Consider the following 22,140-nt stretch of genomic DNA (forward strand, 5'->3'; position numbering starts at 1 on the left):
ATTTCTGGAGCCCAGGACACTCCCTGTGTGACTCAGCCCTCGGCAAGCATTTCTGGTGCCCAGGACACCCCCTGTGTGACTCGCCCTCCGCAAGCATTTCTGGTGCCCAGGACACTCTGTGGGCTTCATCCTATAGGAATGACCCTCTCCAGCACTCTGCCTTCCCAAAGCTTCCAGTGCTCATCAGAACATAACCTAAGTCCTCAGTCATGGCAGATGGGGCGCTGCAGACTCCCTGCCTGCTTCTCTGGTCTTCCACAGGATCCTGAAGGCCCGGAGGTGTTCTTTCTGTCGCTGACAACCATGCCTGTTCTTGGGCCTGGTGTCTGCGGCTCTCCCTGCACGCATCACTCTGCCGAGACCCCTCAACTACCACCTCACGTTTCACCTCCTCAGAAAGGCTTTTTATGACTCATGGTGCCCTCAGAGAGTTTATTTTCTCTTTGCTACTATAATTAAACAACTAAAACACGAGCAGATTGTGATAAATGCCTTGGAGGCAACAAAGAGCAGCTGCATGGCCTTGGTCCCCTCACCATGAGCACTCAGGGGGACCCGGAGCTGGAGCGCCATCCATGCTGACTCCTTGTGCTGCCTGAGTCCTTCTGTGGCCTCCTGGGCAGTTCTGCCAAAGTCCAGGGACTCATCGACTTTTAAAATAAAACCCTTCTTTCATGGCTACTTCTGTGGGGAAGACTGTCCTAAAAGTGATCTCTTTCCCCTGTCAGGCCCCTCAGGTAGCAGAATAACCATCTCCCCCACAAGTCAAGGCTTTTCCAGCTTCTCCCACCCCAACTGCCAAGCCTATTGCTCCAAGTCCTGTAGGACGCCAGTCCCCTTTGCTCTCCCCCTCCCCTGGCCCTACAATGGGCCAGGGGAGCCGTGGTTCGGAGGGAAGTGAGAAACTATTCCACCCAGGTCTTCCCATCTTCCAAGGTTAACATGCCCATCAAGCAAACACCTGGTTCCACAAAACAGTACTAAAAAAATATAAAGAACCAACTACTAGGAAAATTCTGTTTCTTCCTTAGAGTTATCCTTGTGCAAGACCGCCACCATTCCTAAAAATAATCAAGATCCTTTGGTTAACCAACCATCGAAATCAGATGGCATCTCCTTGTAGTAAACGCCCTGCAGATGTATCACAGTGATTCATGAGCAAATGGAAGAAGGTTACCGTTACCTTTAGTGTCTTATATAGTCCTTTGAGGGCCAGGGACAGGACCCAGGTTGCTTCCACCGCCTCGGGACAGTGGCTCTCCACGCTGGCTTGCAGAAGGTGACTGGCGATAAAGGCAAAGTGCTGGGAGTACTGGCTCAGCTGGGCCTGAGAGCTGCTGCACTCCTGTCCCTTCTGGACCAGCTGGTAGTCCTTCACTGGAGGGTCAGGGCAGGCAGGAAGACAAAGGCATGAAAGCATAGTTAATGCTTCCTGCAGCTAAGTCTCTTCCCCAGTAATGTGCCTTTACTGAAGCAAGAACTGCAGACCCCAAAACACAGATCACTCTGGCTTCAAACTTAGCTGTTACATCTAAGGCTGGCTTGCAGGTGAGCACAGAAATGGCAATGGGCCACCCATGCAACAAGCAACCGAGAGAGACAATTTACATTCCTACTACTGTGCACCAACAGGTTGTCTCCAAGTGCTACAGGAACTTCTTACATACAAACATGCAGGTGGAACTTCCATTCCCAAATAAAACTAAGATGGACGGGATTGACTCTCCTATCTTAAACAACCAGAACATTGAAAAAGTACATGAAACAATTGTTTGCAAACAGGAGGCAACAAGCAGTATAGGACTATGGTCCCCGATAGAAGGGACCTAAACCAGAGAAGCCCTCCAACAGCCTGGCTTTCTGGAGACAATTTCTAGGCCGCAGAGCAGGGACTAGAAATCTAAGCAGAGTCCTGAAGTCTCAGTGAACTGATGAGAAAGAGGTGAGTTCAGGGAAGTCAAGGCAGCTAGAATTTATGGGTCAGAATATCACAAAGAAGGGAGAGGCAAAGACAGACAGGGTATGGGGGACCTCTCTAGACAGCCACAGGAGCTTCCTCACGTCTTTGGCTGTGTGTGAGCAGCACAAATGTGTGGTGGGAAACCACCTAGTTCTAGGAAAGAACTATCAAAAAGTAGTAAGGCAAATGATTCTTGGAGCTCACACAGACCTGGGAATATTTTGTCTTCCCCCCACCCAGCATCCTAGCGGATACTAGTGGAAGTATCCTGGCGGAGGGGGTGGGGGTGGAGGTGGGGGGGGACAACTATTTGAAAACATAATAGTTGAAACTTTTCTGAATTTGATAGAAACTGTAAATCCACAGATCCAGGAGCTCAATAAACCCCCAAGAAGAAGAAACAAAGAAAATCATGTCAAGGCACATCCTATTCAAAATGCTAAAAACCAGAGACTAAGAAAAAAATCTTAAAAGCAGCCAGAGGAAAAAAAAGACACATTTGAAGAGTAACAGAGAATGACAGCAAACTTTGCAGCCGAAACTCTGTAAGCCAGAAGAAAATGGATCAAAAACTTTTAACGTATTCCAAGAAAAAACTCTTGGCCTAGATTTTTGTATGCGGCAAACTCATCTTTCAAAGATAAAGTCAAAATAAATATTTTTTTGGTTTGGTAGGACACACCAAAACAAAAACTCTGTGGCAGCAGACCTGCAATACAAGAAATGTTAAGGGAAGTTTTTCAGGCCAAACAAAAATGATACCAGATCGATACTTTAACTTACACAAAGAAATGAAGAGTACCAGAAATGGTAAACGTGAGTAAATAAAAAGATATTGTTTTCTCATTTTAAAACCTTTCTTAAAATATCTTTTTATTTTTTTTAATTAAACAAGGATTTTTTTTAAAAGATTTATTTATTGGAGAGAGAGCATGTGTACGCACGAACAAGAGGGGGAAGAGTCTTAAGTAGACTCTGTGCTGAGCGCAGAGCCCAGTGCAGGGCTCGATCGCATGATCCTGAGATCATGACCTAAGCCAAAACTAAGAGTCAGATGCTTAACCAACTGCGCCACCCAAGTGCCCCCAAAGATCTGACTTTTTAAAGCAAAAATAAATATATGTATTATTCCGAGGTTTATAACATGTAGAAGTAAAATGTGTGATGATAACAGCACAAGGATGGGGGGACAGAAATATAAAATCTATGTTTCCTCACTGTATGTTAAGTGGTAGAATATTACTTGAAGGTAGACTACAATGAGTTAAAGGTGAATATTATAAACCCTAGAGCAACCACTAAAAAATTATCTGAAGGTAAACTATAGTAAATCCTTGAGCAACCACTGAAAAAATTAAGAGATACAGTTAAAAACCAACAGTGGAAATAAATGGAGTCATTAAAAACAAAACAAAACAGGGGAAGTAGAAGAAAAGGAAAAACAAACAAGTGAGGCAAATAAAAAACAATCAAGAAGATAGTACATTTAAACTCAATCATCTTGGTAACTGCATTTAGTGTAAATAGTCTAAACATCTCAATGAAAAGGCAGAGACTGTCAGTCTGGATTATAAAAGAGAATCCCAGGGGCGCCTGGGTGGCTCAGTCAGTTAAGCGTCTGCCTTCGGCTCAGGTCACAATCCCAGGGTCCTGGGATCAAACCCCGCACCGGGCTCCCTGCTCAGCGGGGAGCCTGCTTCTCCCTCTGCTGTTCCCCCTGCTTGTGCACTCACTGACACACAAATAAATAAAATCTTTAAAAAGAAAAGTGAGTGTACACACCACGCAAATGTTAGTAATAAGACAAAAGCTAGAGAGGCTACATAAATACTAAAGTCAATTTTGGAACAAGGAATATTATCAGAGATAACAACGGACATTTTGTACTGAACTGAGAAACAGACAATTACGGTTAGAGACCTCAACACTCCTCTCTCAGTAATCATCAGGACAGACAGAAAATCAGTAAGAGCACGGAAGACTTAAAACAACACTACCAACTGACTTGACTTAAATGACACCTACAGCTAACAACCTAGTATATGAATCTCTTTAAGTGCACATGGAACCTTCCTCAAACAGATCAAATTCTGAACCACAGACAAGTTTCAATAATCTTAATAGGACTAAAACAATCCAAAGTATGTTCTCTGACCCCAAGGGAATTAAACTTGAAATCAATAATAGAAAGATGTCTGGAATAGCCTCCAAGTATTTGTAAATTAAACAATAAACTCTAAAAACAATAAAAAAATAAACAATAAATAACAATAAATAATCCACAAAGCAAAGAAAAAATGTCAAGATAAATAGAAAATATTCTGACCTGAGTGAAAATGATAAGATAAATGCTATCAAAAATTATGGATGCAGGGGTGCCTGGGTGGCACAGATGGCTGAGCATCCGACTCTTAATTTTGGCTCAGGTCATGGTCTTGGGATTGTGAGATCAAGACCCGCATCTGGCCCGCACTCAGTGTGGAGCTGCTTGAGACTTTCTCTCTCCTTTTCCCTCTGCCCATCACCCCCCTCCCATGATCTCTCTCTCTCTTTAAAGTAATAAATAAAATCTTTTTAAAAACTATGGATGCAGCTGATGCCATCCCTAGAGGGAAATTCATAGCATTGCAATGCTTCTATCAACAAAGAAGAAAAATTTCAAATCAGTGATTTAGACTTCCACCCTAAGAAATTAAAGAAAAAACGGCAAATGAAATCCAAAGCAAGAAGAAATAGAAAATTAATAATGACAAAGACAGAAATCAGTGAAGCAGAGAACAGAGAAATAATAGAGAAAAAAAATCACTGGAAACAAAAGTTGTCCTTTGAAAAGATCAAATACATTGATCAGGGGCGCCTGGGTGGCTTAGCTGGTTAAGTGTCTGCCTTTGGCTCAGGTCATGATCCTGGGGCCCTGGGACCGAGCCCCAAATCGGGCTCCCTGCTCAGCGGGAAACCTGCTTCTCCAACTCCCTCTGCCCCTCACTCGTGCTCTCTCTCTCTGTCACTCTATCTCAAATAAATAAAAAAAATCTTTTTAAAAAAATACATTGATCAATCTCTGGTGAGACACTCTAGGAAACAAACAAGAAGACACAAAGTACCAAATTCAGGAATGAGAGAAAGCAGCTACTACTCCATGCCAGATGAAGAGAAATTAGAGCTCTCAATATATTCCCTAAATAAAGGGAGACATATACAGTGCTCATGGGTCATGTTAAGATGTCACTTCTCCCCAAATAGATATACAGATTCAGTGGTTCTTCTATAGAAACTGACAAGTTGATTCTAAAATTTATACAGAAAGGCAAAGGAACTAGACCAGCCAAAACAATGCTGCCAAAAGAATAACAAAGTTGGAGAACCTGATTTGGAGACTTAGCATAAATCTATAACGGTGAAGAGAATATGGTATTCGAGTAAGGACAAATATATACATTAATGGACTATAACAGAACTCATAAATAGACACACACACATGTGGGTCAACTAATCTCCAACAAAGGTACCAGGATAATTCAATGGAGAACTAGTCTGTTCAACAAATGGTCCTGAAACACCTGGATGTTAATATGCAAAAAAGAAAAAAAAGGAAAAAGAACAAGAACCTTGACTGTTACCTCACACCACACACAAAGTAGCACAGACAGTGCCCAACAATGAAGCTGAATAAGAAAGCATATTATTTCAGAAGCAGAACTGGACACATATTGTTACATACTCCAAGCCGTTTTGGGGTTGGCAAACTAAGTCAAAGGTCACTTATGATATACTTTCACTGTTCTACTGATCAAGCAAAATTGTCATCACAATCACTCAAAGACATTTTACACTCCTGCAGCTGACTCCACTATATATTTAAATTACCCATTAGAAAACAACCGGCCAATGACAACATTAAATATTCAGACCCTAAATGTGTCCCCCCAGAACCCTGGAGCCATATATACAAAATGACAGCACAGTGAAGGCCTTCCAATTTACCCTTATTCAACCACATCACTTCAGAGATGAGGAAAAAGAAGCTCAGGGAGTTATAATTTGCTTTTTAAAATATCACATGCAGGGGCAAGAACCAGGGTATTTTCATTTATTTCAGGGTATGCACAGATTTGACAGCTTCCTTCCATTCTTAGAAAAAATAATTAGGCTTGGGACCTGTTTTCCTTTTCCGGGTTTTGACATCGACGATCACAGCCCTGTTCTTCTCCGTAAAGTGCTTCAGGATGATTACGTTATGTGGCTCGTTGGCGTTATCCATATACACACAGCGGGTCCCCACGCAGAGGACCTAGAACGTGACAGAGACCAAGAAGGCAACTCAGGAGCACACAGACACAGGAACGGACCCTTCAGCAGACACAAGTCCAGTCCTCTCTGCTCGTGCCCCGGACTTCAACAGGTGCACAAGGACGGGCACTCCTGAGTCAAGGGCCCGGTGCAGAGGTGCTTACATGCTTGCTGGATGAAGCCATGTTTCAGAGCGCTCTTTGTCCCAACCAGTTGTGAGACATGAAGACTAGAAATGAGATCAGGATGAATGCCAGCTGACAAACAACTATACTCTGAAGTTCTGTGTGATTTAATAACTTAGTGACTTATCAGTCAAACAACTAGCTAATAAAAATGAATCAAACAGCTAAACTGTTAAAAATGCAGTGGAACAAACCATCCCATAATCTTGAAAATATACCAATACTGTAAATGCAAATTATGCTAATGAAGGAAAAAAAACCTCCTAAAGCTATAGGCTACAGAGCTCCTGCTGTGTGTGATGAGGACAGGAAGGTGTGGTCTGACCTTCACAATGAGGTACCTGTGGGAAGCCGACCAGCACGAGCAGGGTGAAGATGTTGGTGTGCTTCAGCTGGAAAGGCAGCTGCTTGACACAGTGGTCTGTGAAGGTGGCGATGACATCACGCCACAGTGGGGCACCGCTGAGTGACCGCAGGATCTCCGCCATGGAGCACGCCCAGTCCAAGCCCACCCGGCTGGAAGGCAAGAGCTCCATTAGGCGGCAGGGCACAGGCTCCACACTCAACTCAGCAGAACTTGCTCACTACACTCCAAGGCACACGCAGCAGCGCCCAAGGGCCACTCACCCACTAGATTAAAAACTATCAGAATGAAGCCTCTGTTACCTCTACACTCAGTATACAGTTAGGTTTTTAAAAAAAAATCTCTATAAAGAGTCACACACACACGTGCACTTGTGCATACTGGCGTTTACACACAGAAAAAAACCTGGAAGGAAATATATTAAAACAGCACCTGGTGCATTAAGATGGTGCGGCTGGGGTGGGGGGCAGGGCGCCTGGGTGGCTCAGTCAGTTGAGCATCCGACTCCTGACTTTGCCTCAGGTCACGATCCTGGGGTTGTGGGATTGAGCCCCACGTCGGGCTGCACGCTCAGCGTGGAGTCTGCTTGTCCCTCTCCCATCCCCCATTTACACACTCTCGTTCTCTCTCAAATAAATAAATAAAATCTTAAAAAAACAAGAAGATGGTGCAGCTAGGGTGATTTTTTTCTCCATTTTTGTTTTCCAAATTTGGTATCCTGATTATGTTACTTCATAACAAAAATAGACCTATTTTCTTCAACCCCAAAGCCTACGCTTATTGCTGCCGGGAAAAAAAACAAAACAAAACAAAACACCAGACTATATATCATCAGAAAGTTCAAACAGAGAATAGCGCCCAGACTGCACAGCTGTTTTAATGTTTTAATGTGGGTTTTGTTTTTTCTTGTTTTTTAACTTTTTTTTTTTTTTTAATTTATTTACTTGACAGAGAGACACAGCAAGAGCGGGAACACAAGCAGGGGGAGTGGGAGAGGGAGAAAGAAGCAGGCTTCCCATGGAGCAGGGAGCCCGAAGTGGGGTTCGATCCCAGGACCCTGAGCCAAAGGCAGACGCTTAACGACTGAGCCACCCATGCGCCCCAAATGTGTGTTTTAAGTACAATTTTAATGTTAGTTGACACCTTTTCTAGTAAAATGAATTCTATTCTCACAAGCGAAGCCTAGACAACAAGCACACTGAAATCAACGACCAGCCAGACCAGGGACTTAAGGAAATGAACACCAAGGTGGGACAGAGTGTCGGGGGCTACCTGTCCAGACACACAGCTCCCAGGCTGAAGAGCAGGTGTGTGGTCTTCCAGCCATCGGGCACAATGGAACTGTCCCCTGATGCAAACAAGGTGTGCTTGGCGGAGAGGACCTTCACCACCGCAGCATCCACCTCTGCCGGTAAAAGGCGGGTGATTAACTGGCCGAGAAGACCCAGCGTGAGGTGGTAGGTCTCGTTCAGGTGGCCTGCGTTGGAGATGACAACCTGAAACATGAGTGGGAGGACGTGCTCCAGGTGCATCACGGGCACTGTGGGGTCCTGCCGAGAGAGGGAGAAATGCCTGTTCAACACGGGATCCACAAAGCCACATCAACTCAGTGCTGCGTCCGTTCACGTCTTAGTTACAGCTGGCCAGCGCCGAAGGGCCCGTGCAGTCCTTCATCAACAGCTACGCCCAATCAGACGTCCTCAGGCATCATCCTCTGACCTACTTCTAACTGATTATGCTTCTCTCAGGGACACACACGTGACTATGGACAGGTGGTTTCAGTAGAGGGATTTCCAAAAAAACACATTTTTCCACATATACCACCACCCCTCTTCCAAAAAAGAAAACGCTTACCAACTTTAAGGGAGGTAACATGGCTGCTAGTAATCCCAAAATCCTCTTCTGGGAACACTCAGCAAACACCTGCTCAGGGCTGGGAGTAACCCGTTTTTCCTCAATGGGCTTCTGAGACAACACGACTATATTTTCAGCATCTAAGTGATGTAAAACATCACACTTTCAGATTTCGCCAGCTTCTATGCACGTACAAACAGGCAAGTAAACTGTCGCACGGTCCCCATGCTGCCAGAGAACACACCTGGGACATTGCTAAACCCATCCTGCTCAAGGAGGCCTACCCTGACCACCCGACATAAATGCAGAGCACCCCCTCTGCACTCACCCATCCCCTGACCCTGCTCTTTGGTGCTCAGTCCACCTTCACCCTTTAACATAGCCAATCGTTGATATTTATTATTTCTATCCCCTTCTAGGTGTTTGGTTATCACAAGCGCCTAGAACTAGAGCATAGCAGGAGCCCAGTGAGCACTCAAGGAAGGAACGAACTACATGTGGACCAGGACGCCGGTGCTGATGCAGACCAGAGTGGACCGGGACTGACTAGGGGGACCAGACTATTGTCCGGAAGGTAGAATTACATGCACTGCACAGTTGGCCGTCAGCCTCTTCGGAGAGCTGGCTGCACACACGGGGCAGGATGCCAGGTGCTCAGCGCTGCCTCCATCACGGAGCAGGCAGCTGGGACAGACGCTGCCTCCCTGGGCTGCCCCAACGAGGAGGCTCTTCAGCCCATAGCACCTCCATCTTCAAGCTCGTCAATCTCCTTGAAACACAGCTCTGAACGTGCCGCTGCTATCCCCAGACAGGCAGCTCAGGGCCTCCACCGCAGAGCGACACAGCACCCCCCAGGGCTCTGTCCCTGCGTGCCTGCCAATGGGACTCTCCCCTGTGTTCACCTGTGGGTTTCCCATTCTGGGGTCTTTGCTCATGCTGTTCTTTCTGCCCGGAAAGCCCTTCCCCAGAGCAGATCCTAGCACAGCTAAGGTCCCTCGCAGCCCAAACTTTACAAGGCTTTCTGTGGATACAGTCTGTTCCGGTTAGAGACACCCGTCGCCACCAGCACCCACCCACCCCTCTCTTGTGGACAGAGCTGCATTCCCCCTCAGACTAGTTACCTGTACCTTGGTCTACACCCTCCCAGAATGCAAGCTCCGTGAGGGCAGGAGCTATGTGTCTGTCTGTCTGACTTGGTCCCTGTTGCACCCCCACAGTCTAGCACAGTGCTTGGCACACAGAAGGCACTCAGTAAATTGGGGAATAACAAGGTAGGAAAGCAGGCAAAGTAAAGGAAAGGTGACTTTCAAAGTATGATCACTACCATCTGATACAAAACTGAGAAACCATGAGCCCTCGGTTGCTAGCCAATTTCAAGTTATAGTTCAGGGATTGGTCTGTGTGTGTTTTAAGATGAAAGAGATGAAGGTAATGATCAAATAGTTTCTACCTGGATGCCCGACAAGTGTGCTACCATCTGCAGGTGAGTCTGAAATTTGAGTCTGGCATGAAGGACCCTTCAGAGCTGACGCACCTTCTTCATCTGCCTTACTTCTCTGCTTGCTATCTAAAGGTCCGACTTCCTTAGTACCATCTCTCTTGCCCTGAAAACAAAATGTAAAGGAATTAAAGTTTGTTCTAACAAGAGTTGGCTCATTAATGCTGTGATATAATTTTTAAAATCATTAGTCAGTCTTTACAGACTAAAATACTTTTGAATTCCCCAAGAAAATGTGCCTCATTTCTGTGACAAATCTACGCTCTAATTAAGACAGTACTCACTGCATCCCATCTCCCAAACATCTCCCAAATGCCCCTACGTCAGAGCCCTCAGTCTCATAAGCCATGGCCCCACTACAAACCTCTAATATGTTCTATTTAGCCTTTAGAAGCCCTGTACAGAACGTTCTTCTCTTGGGAAGAAGAAAAAACGGTGTGGAATTCTTTCTAGCACACTGCACCTTTGAGAATTTTATTTTGGCAAGGAGCCTTGTTAAGGGGGCTTTCACTGGAGTGGGGAGGCTTTCCTGGGCTCAAGAGTCAGGTAGTGAGCTGCCCAGATTGGCAGGATGACAGCCCTTGGCCTGCACTTCCTCAGGCCTTTTTCCTTGGGCCACGGAAAGCCTCTAAGATGAGCCTAAAACCTCTTTCTGCAACAAAAATTAAGGAAGCGCTCAAAGAAAAAGGAGTATCAGAAGGACACCGAAGCTAGGTGGGAGGAGCTTCCACTGGCCAAACACTGGACAATTTCAGCATCAAAATACACACTGAAAAGTAGCAGATTTTACAGATTTCACTTTTAAGTAAGCTCTATGCCAACATAGAGCTTGTGAGTTCGAACTCACAACCCCGAGATCAAGAGTCACACGCTCTACAGACTGAGCCAGCCAGGAGCCCCGAAAAGTAATCGATTTTAATCCATGGAAGAACACAAATTCATCCAGGTCACTCTGATATGAGTTGATGGTAAGTGGGCACACAGGTAGCAGAGTGCTTACGGGTGCAGAGACGCTAGGAGCTCAGGGGAAGACACAACCGTTCCGGGCTCAGGGGTGAAGACTGCCCCTGCTGACAATGTCCTCTCTGCCCAGCACCATCTGTGGGTGGCTAAAGTGCCGCGCGGACGAGGGGTTTTGTGGTCAGAAATGTTGGCACCCCAGAGACCAGTCTGAAGCTGATGTGGTCTGTCTGGTGCTGCCTCTCCGGCTGAGTAAAGCTGACAGAATTCTCAAGTTTTCACCAGCCATCTTTGCTTTTGCCTTGCTCTAAAGGGCGACGAGATCTTGGTGAGTACAACCACCAAACGGGGGATCCCTGAACTAGTGAATGTGACAGAGACGGAGGACAGAAACACCCGCCACTCCTCAGACCAAGTCCAGGGCGCTCACAGCACCCAAGACCTCAAGCTTCGGAGGCAGCACTGCAGAAGCTACGCTGTGCTCGCCCACAAAACCAACTTTAAGATTGCGGTGACAGGCTACATCTGGATCCAGAAGGCTTCCCTTCTACCTACACAGGAGCACGCAAACTACCGTGTCTGTTTGGTAAACAGAAAGCACCGAGTATAAGAATAGCTTCGGGGCACCTGGGTGGCTCAGTCCGTTAAGCGTCTGGCTCTAGGTTTTGGCTCAGGTCATGATCTCAGGGTCGTGAGATCGAGCCTCACGTCGGGCTCTGCGCTGGGCGTGGAGTCAGGGTCCCGGAGATTCTGTCTCGCCCTCCCTCTGATCCCCACCCCCACGGCACACGCTCTCTCTCTAAAAAATAAAAGCTTCGCATACACAGCATACACAGTGTTCACCATGGGCCAGGAACGAATCTCCTTAGGTACACCATCTTCCTTCCTTGCAACCCCACCAGAAGGCAGGTGACAGGAACGGTTCACACTGATATGGAACATACTACAGACACTGTCTTAAGCACTTTATATACATTAGCTGCTATGTAATGTGTGTAAATCCTCAGAACAGCCTATGAACGGGTATTAGTATTCTCGCCCCATTTCACAGATGGGAAAGTGAAGTGAACAGATTGTGGCAATGTGCCCGGGGCCTGACAGAACAGGGCTAGAACCCAGGATCTAGGTCAAGAGTATGTGGCCTTAACTGCTCTGCTCTGCCCCCACCTGCAAATGGCTCCCCGTTTCGACCTGAGAGCCTGCCTACTAATGCACTGTGACATACCCTGCAGGGCACAGAAGGGCCTGTGTGGGACGGGTCCTCAGCACCCCGGACGGCTCTCTCCTCCTCTGGTGTGTGGGCGGGCACGGTGACCGATGGGGCCCGACTGTCTGGACCAGATTCACCATCTGGCAGTATACCAAGAAGAGCTAGAGCTTTCAGACCTACATGGGGAGCAAATAAGAGAATGGTTAAAAATTTTAGAATGAAGTCATTTCCTGCAAATGCCATAAATCACTATATGGAAGGAGATGGCTGGGTTCTCCACAAACCAAACCAAAGCTCACTCAGTATGAACCTCCTGGGCTATCCACATCTACTTGGCTCCTGACGTCAGGCACCAAAAGTCTGAGTAGTGAGGAATGCCTGTACTTTATTAGCACAGAAGACAGAGACACGAGAGGACTGTCTACTTAGAAAATCATAAACATGACAATTCCACTATAGCCCCACGCAACTAGGTGTCTACGTTCCCACTGGCAAGCCCGGGAGCACTGGTACTGCCCACACGCTGCCCAACACAGGCCTGATGTCCCCACCATATCCTAGAACAGAGAGTCCCATAATCTGAGCGGGATTCAAACACCTCCAACGTGTAACATGCACGTTACATTCCCCTCAGTGCCCCTCAGTCAAGTCAAAGTCACTGAGGTATTTTGTTAGTCAAACGACTTTAATTACAAACAGCTCTCATCTAGAATGCAGTTACATGGAATAGATCTGCACTCCAGGTTAAAAACAGTATTCCTTTGGCAAGCTAAGACTGGTAGGCTCAAATACTAAGTACTTGATCCACAGACATTAAGAGTTTTAATTATTACTTTTTTTTACATCTTCATGGGAATATTTTAGAGCAACTGAATGCATTTTGATGACACAATTTTTCTCAGATGCACGTGGGAATCTGGAATTAGCTCCAAAGCAGGGTGAGCGCCTGTCGTGGAAAGTGGGTCACGCTGCCTCTCACCAAGCACGGTATTTCACTCCTGCAAAGGCCTTTCCTGCACAAGCAGCTGAGAGTCGGCTTGGTTCCGTGCGCAGGGACGAGTACCTTTTCCCTGGTGAGCCTTCATCAGACAGTCCCCGACAAGCTGCATGCACTGGCTCCGAAGGGCGCTGGCACTGCCCCGGTCCTGGGGACCCAGCTTCTCCCCTTCCACTTCCTCCGCGCTGGCCAGGTGGGCGCTATAGAGAGCCAAGGCCGCAAAGAGCAGCCAGGCGTAGTTGTGGATGTAAGGCTGGATGAGCCTCTGCCGGTCGCTGATCCGGATGGTCACCATCGGATGGGCTGTGACACTGTGGGTGGGCAAGTGGCTGCAAAGGCAAGACATGATTATGGCTGACTTTTTGAGGGCTCAAAAAGAACAGGACCTCAGGGGGCGTGTGCGTGGCCTCCACTGGGCGCGGTGACCTCTAAGGCTGTGGTAACTGAAAATTTAAAGACAGGAATGAGCCCTCTCCCCAGAGAAATGAACCAACACAAACACTGTGTGTACCATTTCAGGATTTCACACCCCCCAACCCTGCCCAGGCAAAACACTGCCTATGGAAGGAGGAAGAAGAGTTCCTATTGTGAAATTTTCCAAGTGTGATAATATCGTTTTGGTAATGTCAGAAAATGCTCATAATTTTTTTTTTTTAAAGATTTTATTTATTAGTCAGAGAGAGAGAGAGAATACAAGCAGGGGGAGCGGCAGGCAGAGGAAGAAGCAGGCTCCCCACTGAGCAAGGAGCCTGATGTGGGACTCGATCCCAGGACCCTGGGATCATGACCTGACCCAAAGGTAGGTGCTTAACCGACTGAGCCACCCAGGCGTCCCCCCCTTTTTTTTAATTCGACACTCTCCCACGTGAAAAGCTTTATTATTACTACTATTTTAAGATTTTATTTATTTATTTGACAGAGACACAGCGAGAGAGGGAACGCAAGCAGGGGGGAGCGGGAGAGGGAGAAGCAGGCTCCCCGCCGAGCAGGAGCTCGGTCCCCAGGTCCCCAGGACCCTGGGACCATGACCTGAGCTGAAGGCAGACGCTTAACGACTGAGTCATCCAGGCATCCCAATGCTCATAATTTTTAGAGGTGAATATGAAGTATGTATGAGGCAAATGATCTAAGGTCTATGATTTGATTTAAAACACTAACAAAGAAAAAAAGAAAAGAATAAGCTAAGCCCAGAGAGCAAACTCCTCCGAGCTTCTGAATCTAGGTAAAGGCTAGATGGGGATTCGGTGCACTAGTTTCTTTACCTGTGGTGTGTTTAAAATCCGTTAGAGTAAAAAGGCTTTACACACACACATACACACACACACACACAGACACATACCAGACACACCACACACAGCAGAGGAATACACAAAGAAAGCGTTCTGTGGCCAGAAGTGATCAGAACATACCCATAGGAGTATTTCTTTGCCGCATAGCACCCATAGCAGAGATCAAAGTCATCACACACATTGCAATTCATCCTCCGGCCGATGATCAAACCCTGGCAGTGGTCACAGGTGAACTCCATGCTGACCATCTCGTGGTCATCTCCATGGCCCTCGGGCTTCACTCCACCTGGGGAAAGAACACTAGCATGAGGTGGATTGGGCAAAGGGCTCTCAGAAGTGCTAGCTTCCAAACACAAACCAATCCAGAAGCAGGACTCTGCCAAGTTACTGCTCAGGACGTCAGGGGCCACAGGCATCTTCTGGAGACCAGGGTGTTCTGCCCAGGGGCTCTGAGCACATCAACAGTACTCTCGGCACAGAACTTCTTAGCCATGATACCACGCACCGAACCCCCTTTCCCAGCACCACACAGAGTCTGATGGAATGTACTACCAATCCCCATCATGACCACCATCTAGCAGAAACAAAGTTCACATGCCCATCTGTGAGCTGTCTCCCATGTGACCCCTCCTCTGACAAACATTAAGCATCTGCTGTGTATCCCTGTTAACAAGCAGTGAGGAGTGACCAGGTTTTTGCTCCCACTTTTTCATTCCAGAATCACAGAGGAAAACAGAATCCACAACCTCAAACCCAGTGAGTGAGAAAGCGTTTGTGTCCTGTGTGGTCCCAGCTCGGTGGGGCTCTGCACCCCACCACAGACCCGACCCTGCTGACCACTCCTCGCACCTGGCCCACTTCTGCTCCTGCTGCCGAGAGCCTGGTCACTGCTGTGACCGACTCCCTGAAGGACACCCCTATAAGGCCAGAGCCACCTTCCTCCAGCAGAGCTCCAGTGATGTCAAAACCCCATTGTCCACAGATTCACTCAATGTCTTGGCTGACTGCCCCAGGGTTCAGGTCTGGGCCCTCCCTGTCTGAGCCTGTCACTCAGCCAGAAAGACACCTGAGTGCGCTGACCTAGACACACCGCAGATGCTCACGCCTCTGTCCCTGACTGGCTCTGTGTCGGACGGTGATGCGCTGCCTTCACATCATCCAGCTGTGACTTTCTTCAGAGACCAATTCCCATCGCACCTCCCACCACCTCCCAAGCTTTCCCTGCAACAGCAATTGCTACCCCTTCCGAACTTTGCTACAATACTCTGTATCCCTCCTCCGTAACTCAGCATGCACACCCTTGTGCTGGGGGTGCTGCCGTGACTGGCACATGCACACAGAGCACTCAGCTGCTCACAACTGTTTGTCAGCCCTACCTCAGCACCTACACATCAAGAATAGTCAAGACTTTGGGATGTCTGCTTTTGTGTGTGTGTATCTGACTCCTTGTAAACTTTGCACGATTCAGGGAGCACAATCTTCTGGAAACTCAGCTGAAGGTACATTCAGTGGTCCTGTGTGTTTATCGAGTACCTACACCTGGCAGGATGGAAGACAGAAGCATGTCAGAGAATGGCTCTGGAGCCTGTCATTCACTATCTGCCAACGGGTCAGGGACTACCACTGGGCAGTGTTTCTATGTAGCACAACAGGACTTAAACGACAAGCTCGCAGGAAACAGAAGAAGGACCCCTTTGGGGGCGGCACGCACCTAGGAAGCAAGTCTTGCAGAGATCCATGTCGCTGCACTGCAGACATCGGTAGCGGTGCCAGGGCGCAATCTCGTCACACCCATCACAAGAGATGTCCACATTTAACAGGTCACAGTAGCGAGCAATAAACATGTGCATCTGTAGGGTGAGATACACACAGTGAGCCAACAGACTCACGACGTGGCCACGACTCAGCAGTCGAGTCACCCTTCAACACCTCATCCGCACGGCACCAGGTGCCAGGCTGAGAGGGTGCAGGAGCCTGGCGTCTACTTGGGAACACCTTGAGTGACCGCACAGTGTGACAGCAGGTCTGAGGGACAAAGTCAGGGCCCGAGAAAGCCCAGCCAGGCTATCAGCGGCTGTCAGGAAGGTCATGGAGGTAACTCCATGTTGAGACCTGAGGGCAGACAGGTATCAGCCAGGTGGGGGTAAGGGTGGCGGGCACACCGAACAAAATCAGTAGCAAGTTCTACTGGAAGCAACGAGAGGGCAGGACGGTGGCTCCTAGGACGGGTGGTAATCCAGTGCCTGGGTGTAGAACGTGATACAGAGCGGGAGAAAGGTGGAGTAATGTGATCACTCTGAGCGTTCTAAAAAGTTCCTCTGGCTACTGATGGGAGAATGGACTGAAGGAGGCAAGACCACAGCCGGGGAGACCGGCCACGAGAGTGGCTGTCAAGGTAGCCCCATGATGGGCTAAGGGCTGCACGGCACTGTGGGCGAGACAGCTGTGAAAGGTGGGCAGGCCTGAGTGGTGCTAAGGAGGCAGAGGTGTGGTGCCTCGGGGACGGAGCAGACACGGGGTCACAGAAAGGAGAGGTCAAGGGCAACATCCAGATTTCTAGCCTGGACATGTGGTCGGACAGGGAAGTGTTCAGAGACACAGGGACACTGCCGAGGAAGCACTGTTTTTGCTGGCACTTAAAAGGAAAACCTAGGGGGACAGCAAGGGCGCCGCTCCCCGAGCAAGCTTTATTGAAAGTAGCCGCAGGCCTTGGTACAGTTTCTCTTTACAGCCCAGAAAGATGGGAAATAAATCACTAAGTCGCCGTACCACAGATTAAAGCAGATCTGCCACATCACCCCCCAGCAAGATACTAACATACAAAGGCCACACTGGTGTGCTCCATCCAAGCACCACAGAGGTGCTCCATGAGCAAAGTAACTGGCACACAGTAGGCATGCAATACTAACAAAATGAATGAATCAGGCAGGAGATGCCTGGCACAATATGGTGGTGGTGGATCAACACCTCATGTGGAGAAGGACTCGGCAGGCTATCTGAGCCTGGGGCCTCCGTGCGTCTGACCCACGTAACTCGGGCCGTGTGTGCACATGGCTGCTCCTGTGCTCAGCAGGCAGCCTGTGACGGACACGTGGCTCCGTGTTATTCGCCTACAGGAAGAGCATGCTGCTCAAGGACACCGGAGCCCAGGGCCTTTGGCAGTTCTCTCTCTCACTGCAAATTAATAACCTGGCACCTCATGTTGTACTTCAGCCTCACGAGGCCACACTCTGAGAGTCCAGTTCTATAGGAGGGAGCCTCGGGCTCTGAGTGTGGCCAGTCCAGGCTACAGAGCAGAGTCGGCGACAGCTGCCTCACTAGGGTCTGGCCAGGCCAGGGTTCAGGGCCCGCTCCCCACACCCCGTAACTCCCATGCCCTCTCCCCCACCCCAGAGGCTAGAGAGCAGAGTTGGTGACAGCTGCCTCACCAGGGTCTGGCCAGGCCAGGGTTCAGGCCCCCCCCTCCCCAATCCCGCCACCCCTCCCACCCCCGCCCCAGAGTCTAGAGAGCAGAGTCGGTGACAGCTGCCTTCCCAGGAGGTGGACTAACCCCTGGGAACCCACTGGCATTCCCCCAGGCAGACTCTCCCCTCCAAACTCCCAGGCAATCACTTCAGATCACTCCAGCTGAGAGGTCTTACTTTCCTCTGCTTCTCTGGATCTTCCTGGGCTATTTTCTCATACCAGGCCTCAAACATGCCATCCTGACACTCATCCATCCATTCTGAATTCTGCTTGGCATCAGCAAGCTCGTCTTCTTCACTCCACTGGCTGAAAGAAGGACACACGGAGAGAAAAAGATACCTCTCCCGATACTCTAGGAAGAGCTGGGTAACAGACTTTGTGTCCTACCGGCCTAACAGATGCAGCATTTTCAAACTTCTGAGGGGAAGATGTGCATTTGGTTTTCAAAGCCCCAGGATTTGCGGAGATTGTTGACAGAACATACCCGTAAGAGGAAGATGCCCTTTCCAGAGCAGACTACAACAGCTGAGGAATTAGAGGCTGAACGGTTGTACCTGCTGGGTGTAATTCCCCGACAACCATGTGTGGTGAACCTCCTCTGTGACTCTGGCGGTATCAGCATGCAAGGGAGGCCGGAGGCCCCGGGGACTGGCTCTCCCACCAGTGGCTCTAAGGCCCTGATACCGCACTCAGCCCTGGTCCTCAGTCTCCTCAGTGCAAATAGTTTCACACAGATAATCTCATGGGCTCCTTTTATAGGCAGAGTCATGAATTTCCATAATTTCAGCTTACAGTTTGTTTTAACAACCAGAATTTTAAATATAAAAGGATTTGCTCAACCACAAATGCAAACTATTTACCAAGCAACCAACACACACTTGTTGATTCCTGTGTCCCAACAGACTGCCGCCAGGCCTCCCTGCACTCAGCTTGGGCTGGGCGCTGGGGAACCACAAGTGGTTGGGGGGGCCCTCCAGGACTCCTTGGCGCAGGCATGGGCTCACACGCCCACCCCGGCTGTGTGCCAGGGCCGGGGACACAAGGAGACAGGTGTAGCTCTAGCCCCTCTTCCAGAACGCCCAGAACGTCTGAGAAAGTGAAGCCGGTGCCAACACTGAGCCACCCATTCCCCCGGTCCTGTCCCACATGCCTTCCGTCTCTCGTTTTGTTCTTTCTTCTCTATGCACACGAGTAGCTGAGAGGTTAAGTGGACTCGAGCAGGGTGGAGAGACACTCATTACATCGGAAAGGAAAGAAAATTCGCCTACTATTTTTCCTCGTGTCTTAAGTCCTTATAACGTGCAGAGGTTACCCTGGCTAAAACCCCATACACACGTAACTGAAGAATAAAGGGCTCTCCGATTCAGCTGGACCAGGGTCTCCACAAATGCGGAGGGGCCCTGCCCTCACAGTCCCGTCACCACCACCTTCCCCACACTTCCATGAACCAGACACTGTCGTCAACCCTGAGAAACACAACTCATTTACCTTCACAATGATCCTCTGAGGTAGGTACCGTTACTACCCTCCAGGCGTAAGGAGGAGGAAACGGAGGCACGGTGGGCACAAATGAGTGTCCCAAGGTCACCCGACGGGGCCGTGGCAGAGCCAGGGTGCACTACGGGCAGTCTGATGCCAGCAACCGGGCCCTGCACTCCTCTGCTCCGGGCACTGCGGGGTGCAGGACTGGGTTCTTACCTGATCACACTGTCGTGCACACTTATATTTTCTTGTGACATCTTCATGAGGAGATGTGGTAACTGAATGTCCACAAAGAAGGTGAGATCGGCGGGTTCCCAGCCCATATCCAGAAGATGGAGCAGGGCTGTCTGCACACAGGACAAGGCAGGCAGCAAGGACCTAAGGAGCCCATGAAGGTGCAAGTTATCGAGGCTGCCATCCCCAGCGGGGATGGCACAAGACGCAAGTCAGAACCTGGTGTGTCTGCAGGTTGAGAGCAGACTCCTGACACTCCACACAAGCCCCTCTCCAAGGACAGCTGGGCAAGAGTCCTGGAAGCACGACGTGAGGTTTCCACCATGCCTGCCTGGGGGCATTTTGTGGTTAAGGACAGAGCGTAAAAATCATGACCCGATAAGTAGCTGGTCCCAATTAGCGCAGGTCATTCCTTCAGCGCGGATGGAGAGGAAGATTGTCCGATTTAAGGTTTCTGTCTAAACCACCTATGAGGGATGATACTGGGGAATGGCTTCACACCCAAGTCTTAAAACTGCACATAATACACGAGAAACTGAAAAGGACAGGTTACATGTTCTTACATAAACCAAGAACCATCCCCTTGAAAAATGACACAGCACAAAGAAAAAAGGCTGGGACAAAGTATCTAAGTAAGTTCATGCGAGCAGTTAGCGCTAGATGGTAACGTCAGGGATTATCATTTTCTTTTTCAGTCTGTGTTTTTCCACATTTTCAACACTGAACATGTATTTCTTCTAAAGTCAGCAAAAATAGAAATAATGTGTTCTCTAGAGATGATAAAGTGATACAGTACCTGTCATTGATGCTGCTAAATCCTTTAACTGCTTTGACCAAAAACAGAACGAACTGGTAGTAAGTGTCTCGAATCTCTCTGTGCAGATGTGCACCACAGCCCTCCAAGTGCGCGAAATAACTAGACACAGAGAAAAGTGCTGATCACTTAATTGCCGAAACAGCACTGACTTCACGGTCGTGATTCCTTCCGCAGAACAGAGCCCAGCAGCTGAGCCAAGTGGCGCGGAGGCCGGAGTCAGCGTGAGCACGTAACTTCAGGGAGTGGCAGCGCGGCAGCAAGGAGCCCGCCTGCCGGGCCAGGAGTGAGGGAAGACAAGGACTTCTTCTGGTTAATCTAACCCGCCCCCCGGACCTTCACCGCAGCCAGGCCCCTCGGCCCTGCCCACCCTCCCCTTCCCTCCCCAATGACCTCAGCACCAAGCTCGCTGCCTCTTCCACCTCGACCCTTGTCCCCTGGGAGACTTCAGGATCCACGGGAACGACGCCCCGGCGCCTCTGCCATGGTCACCTCCAGGCTGACGGGCACTTCTCTGACCTCGTCACCACAGTGACGGCAGGACTTCTGAAATCCTGACTGGATTCAGAGCGTCCTGCTCTGCCCGCGGCCCCACAACAGTGACTTCCACCCCAAGGAACCCCAACCTGTGGCGCTGCCTCAGGGCACTGCCGGCCCGGCTGAGATCCCATGGCCCCTCTCACCATCACCTCTCACCCAAGCAACCGCCAGCACCCTGCTGCTTTCTCCCTCCACAGACTGGCCTGTGAGAGCTTATGCCGGTATCAAAACAGCACAGTGCTGCTAGAGGAAACAGCAGGCACCAGGCCGACGGGTGCCACTTTCAACTCACGACCACAATTCTCAAAGAAGCCCTCGGAGCACTCCGCCAGTCAAGTCAGACTGGCTTTCTCACCTCGCGTTACTGTTTCAACCCTTCAAGCCTCTCCTTAAGCTGCCACGACTTCTCCTAGCCCTTCACTTTTAGCTAGGACTACGCGATTTTAATTTTAAAAAACAGAAAGATCACACAGGCTCCCCCATCTCTGCACCACCAAACCAACCAACCGGTCTGCCCCTCCATCCGCACCATGCTGCTCCTGCCGCCACAGATGGTCCCCCGGCTCTGTGCAAACCAAACCTGTGCATCTGCACCTGCCGTGCGATGGGCCCTCTCTTCCTGCATCAAGTGTGTGTCAGGACTGATGCTTTCCCACCAGCATATGAAATGCACTAACACCTTATCTTAAAAACCCTCAGCTGAGCCCATGTCCCCTGCAATTCTGCCTTTTCCTCTGCACCACTCTAAAGCCAAGGATCTTTTTTTTTTTTTTTTTAAAGATTTTATTTATTTATCTGACAGAGAGAGACACAGCGAGAGAGGGAACACAAGCAGGGGGAGTGGGAGAGGGAGAAGCAGCCTTCCCGCGGAGCAGGGAGCCCGATGCGGGGCTCGATCCCAGGGCCCCGGGACCATGACCTGAGCCGAAGGCAGACACTCAACGACTGAGCCCCACCCAGGCGCCCCTAAAGCCAAGGATCTTGAAATGATTGTCTGT

At 49.2% G+C, this 22,140-nt stretch overlaps 1 protein-coding gene across 2 annotated transcripts in view; it reads right to left on the reverse strand.

Annotated features, from left to right (window-relative positions):
• Nucleotides 1–22,140, reverse strand: part of ZZEF1 (zinc finger ZZ-type and EF-hand domain containing 1) — a 100,159-nt gene that overhangs the window by 15,870 nt on the left and 62,149 nt on the right. For both annotated transcript variants that reach the window (XM_025864421.2, XM_025864419.2), the window contains exons 31-43: nt 20,585–20,704; nt 19,771–19,932; nt 18,249–18,378; nt 16,319–16,457; nt 14,728–14,893; nt 13,385–13,647; nt 12,337–12,497; nt 10,104–10,257; nt 8,654–8,793; nt 8,072–8,349; nt 6,777–6,951; nt 6,119–6,251; nt 1,184–1,377 (exon numbers count right to left, since the gene is read on the reverse strand). In XM_025864421.2, coding sequence (XP_025720206.1) covers nt 1,184–1,377; nt 6,119–6,251; nt 6,777–6,951; nt 8,072–8,349; nt 8,654–8,793; nt 10,104–10,257; nt 12,337–12,497; nt 13,385–13,647; nt 14,728–14,893; nt 16,319–16,457; nt 18,249–18,378; nt 19,771–19,932; nt 20,585–20,704 — 2,215 coding nt within the window. The remainder of the gene's footprint in view (nt 1–1,183; nt 1,378–6,118; nt 6,252–6,776; nt 6,952–8,071; nt 8,350–8,653; nt 8,794–10,103; nt 10,258–12,336; nt 12,498–13,384; nt 13,648–14,727; nt 14,894–16,318; nt 16,458–18,248; nt 18,379–19,770; nt 19,933–20,584; nt 20,705–22,140) is intronic.

Source organism: Callorhinus ursinus, unplaced genomic scaffold (assembly GCF_003265705.2).
Source record: "Callorhinus ursinus isolate GAN/ISIS: 27379988/994484 unplaced genomic scaffold, GSC_fseal_2.0 scaffold43, whole genome shotgun sequence".
NCBI lineage: Eukaryota > Metazoa > Chordata > Mammalia > Carnivora > Otariidae > Callorhinus > Callorhinus ursinus.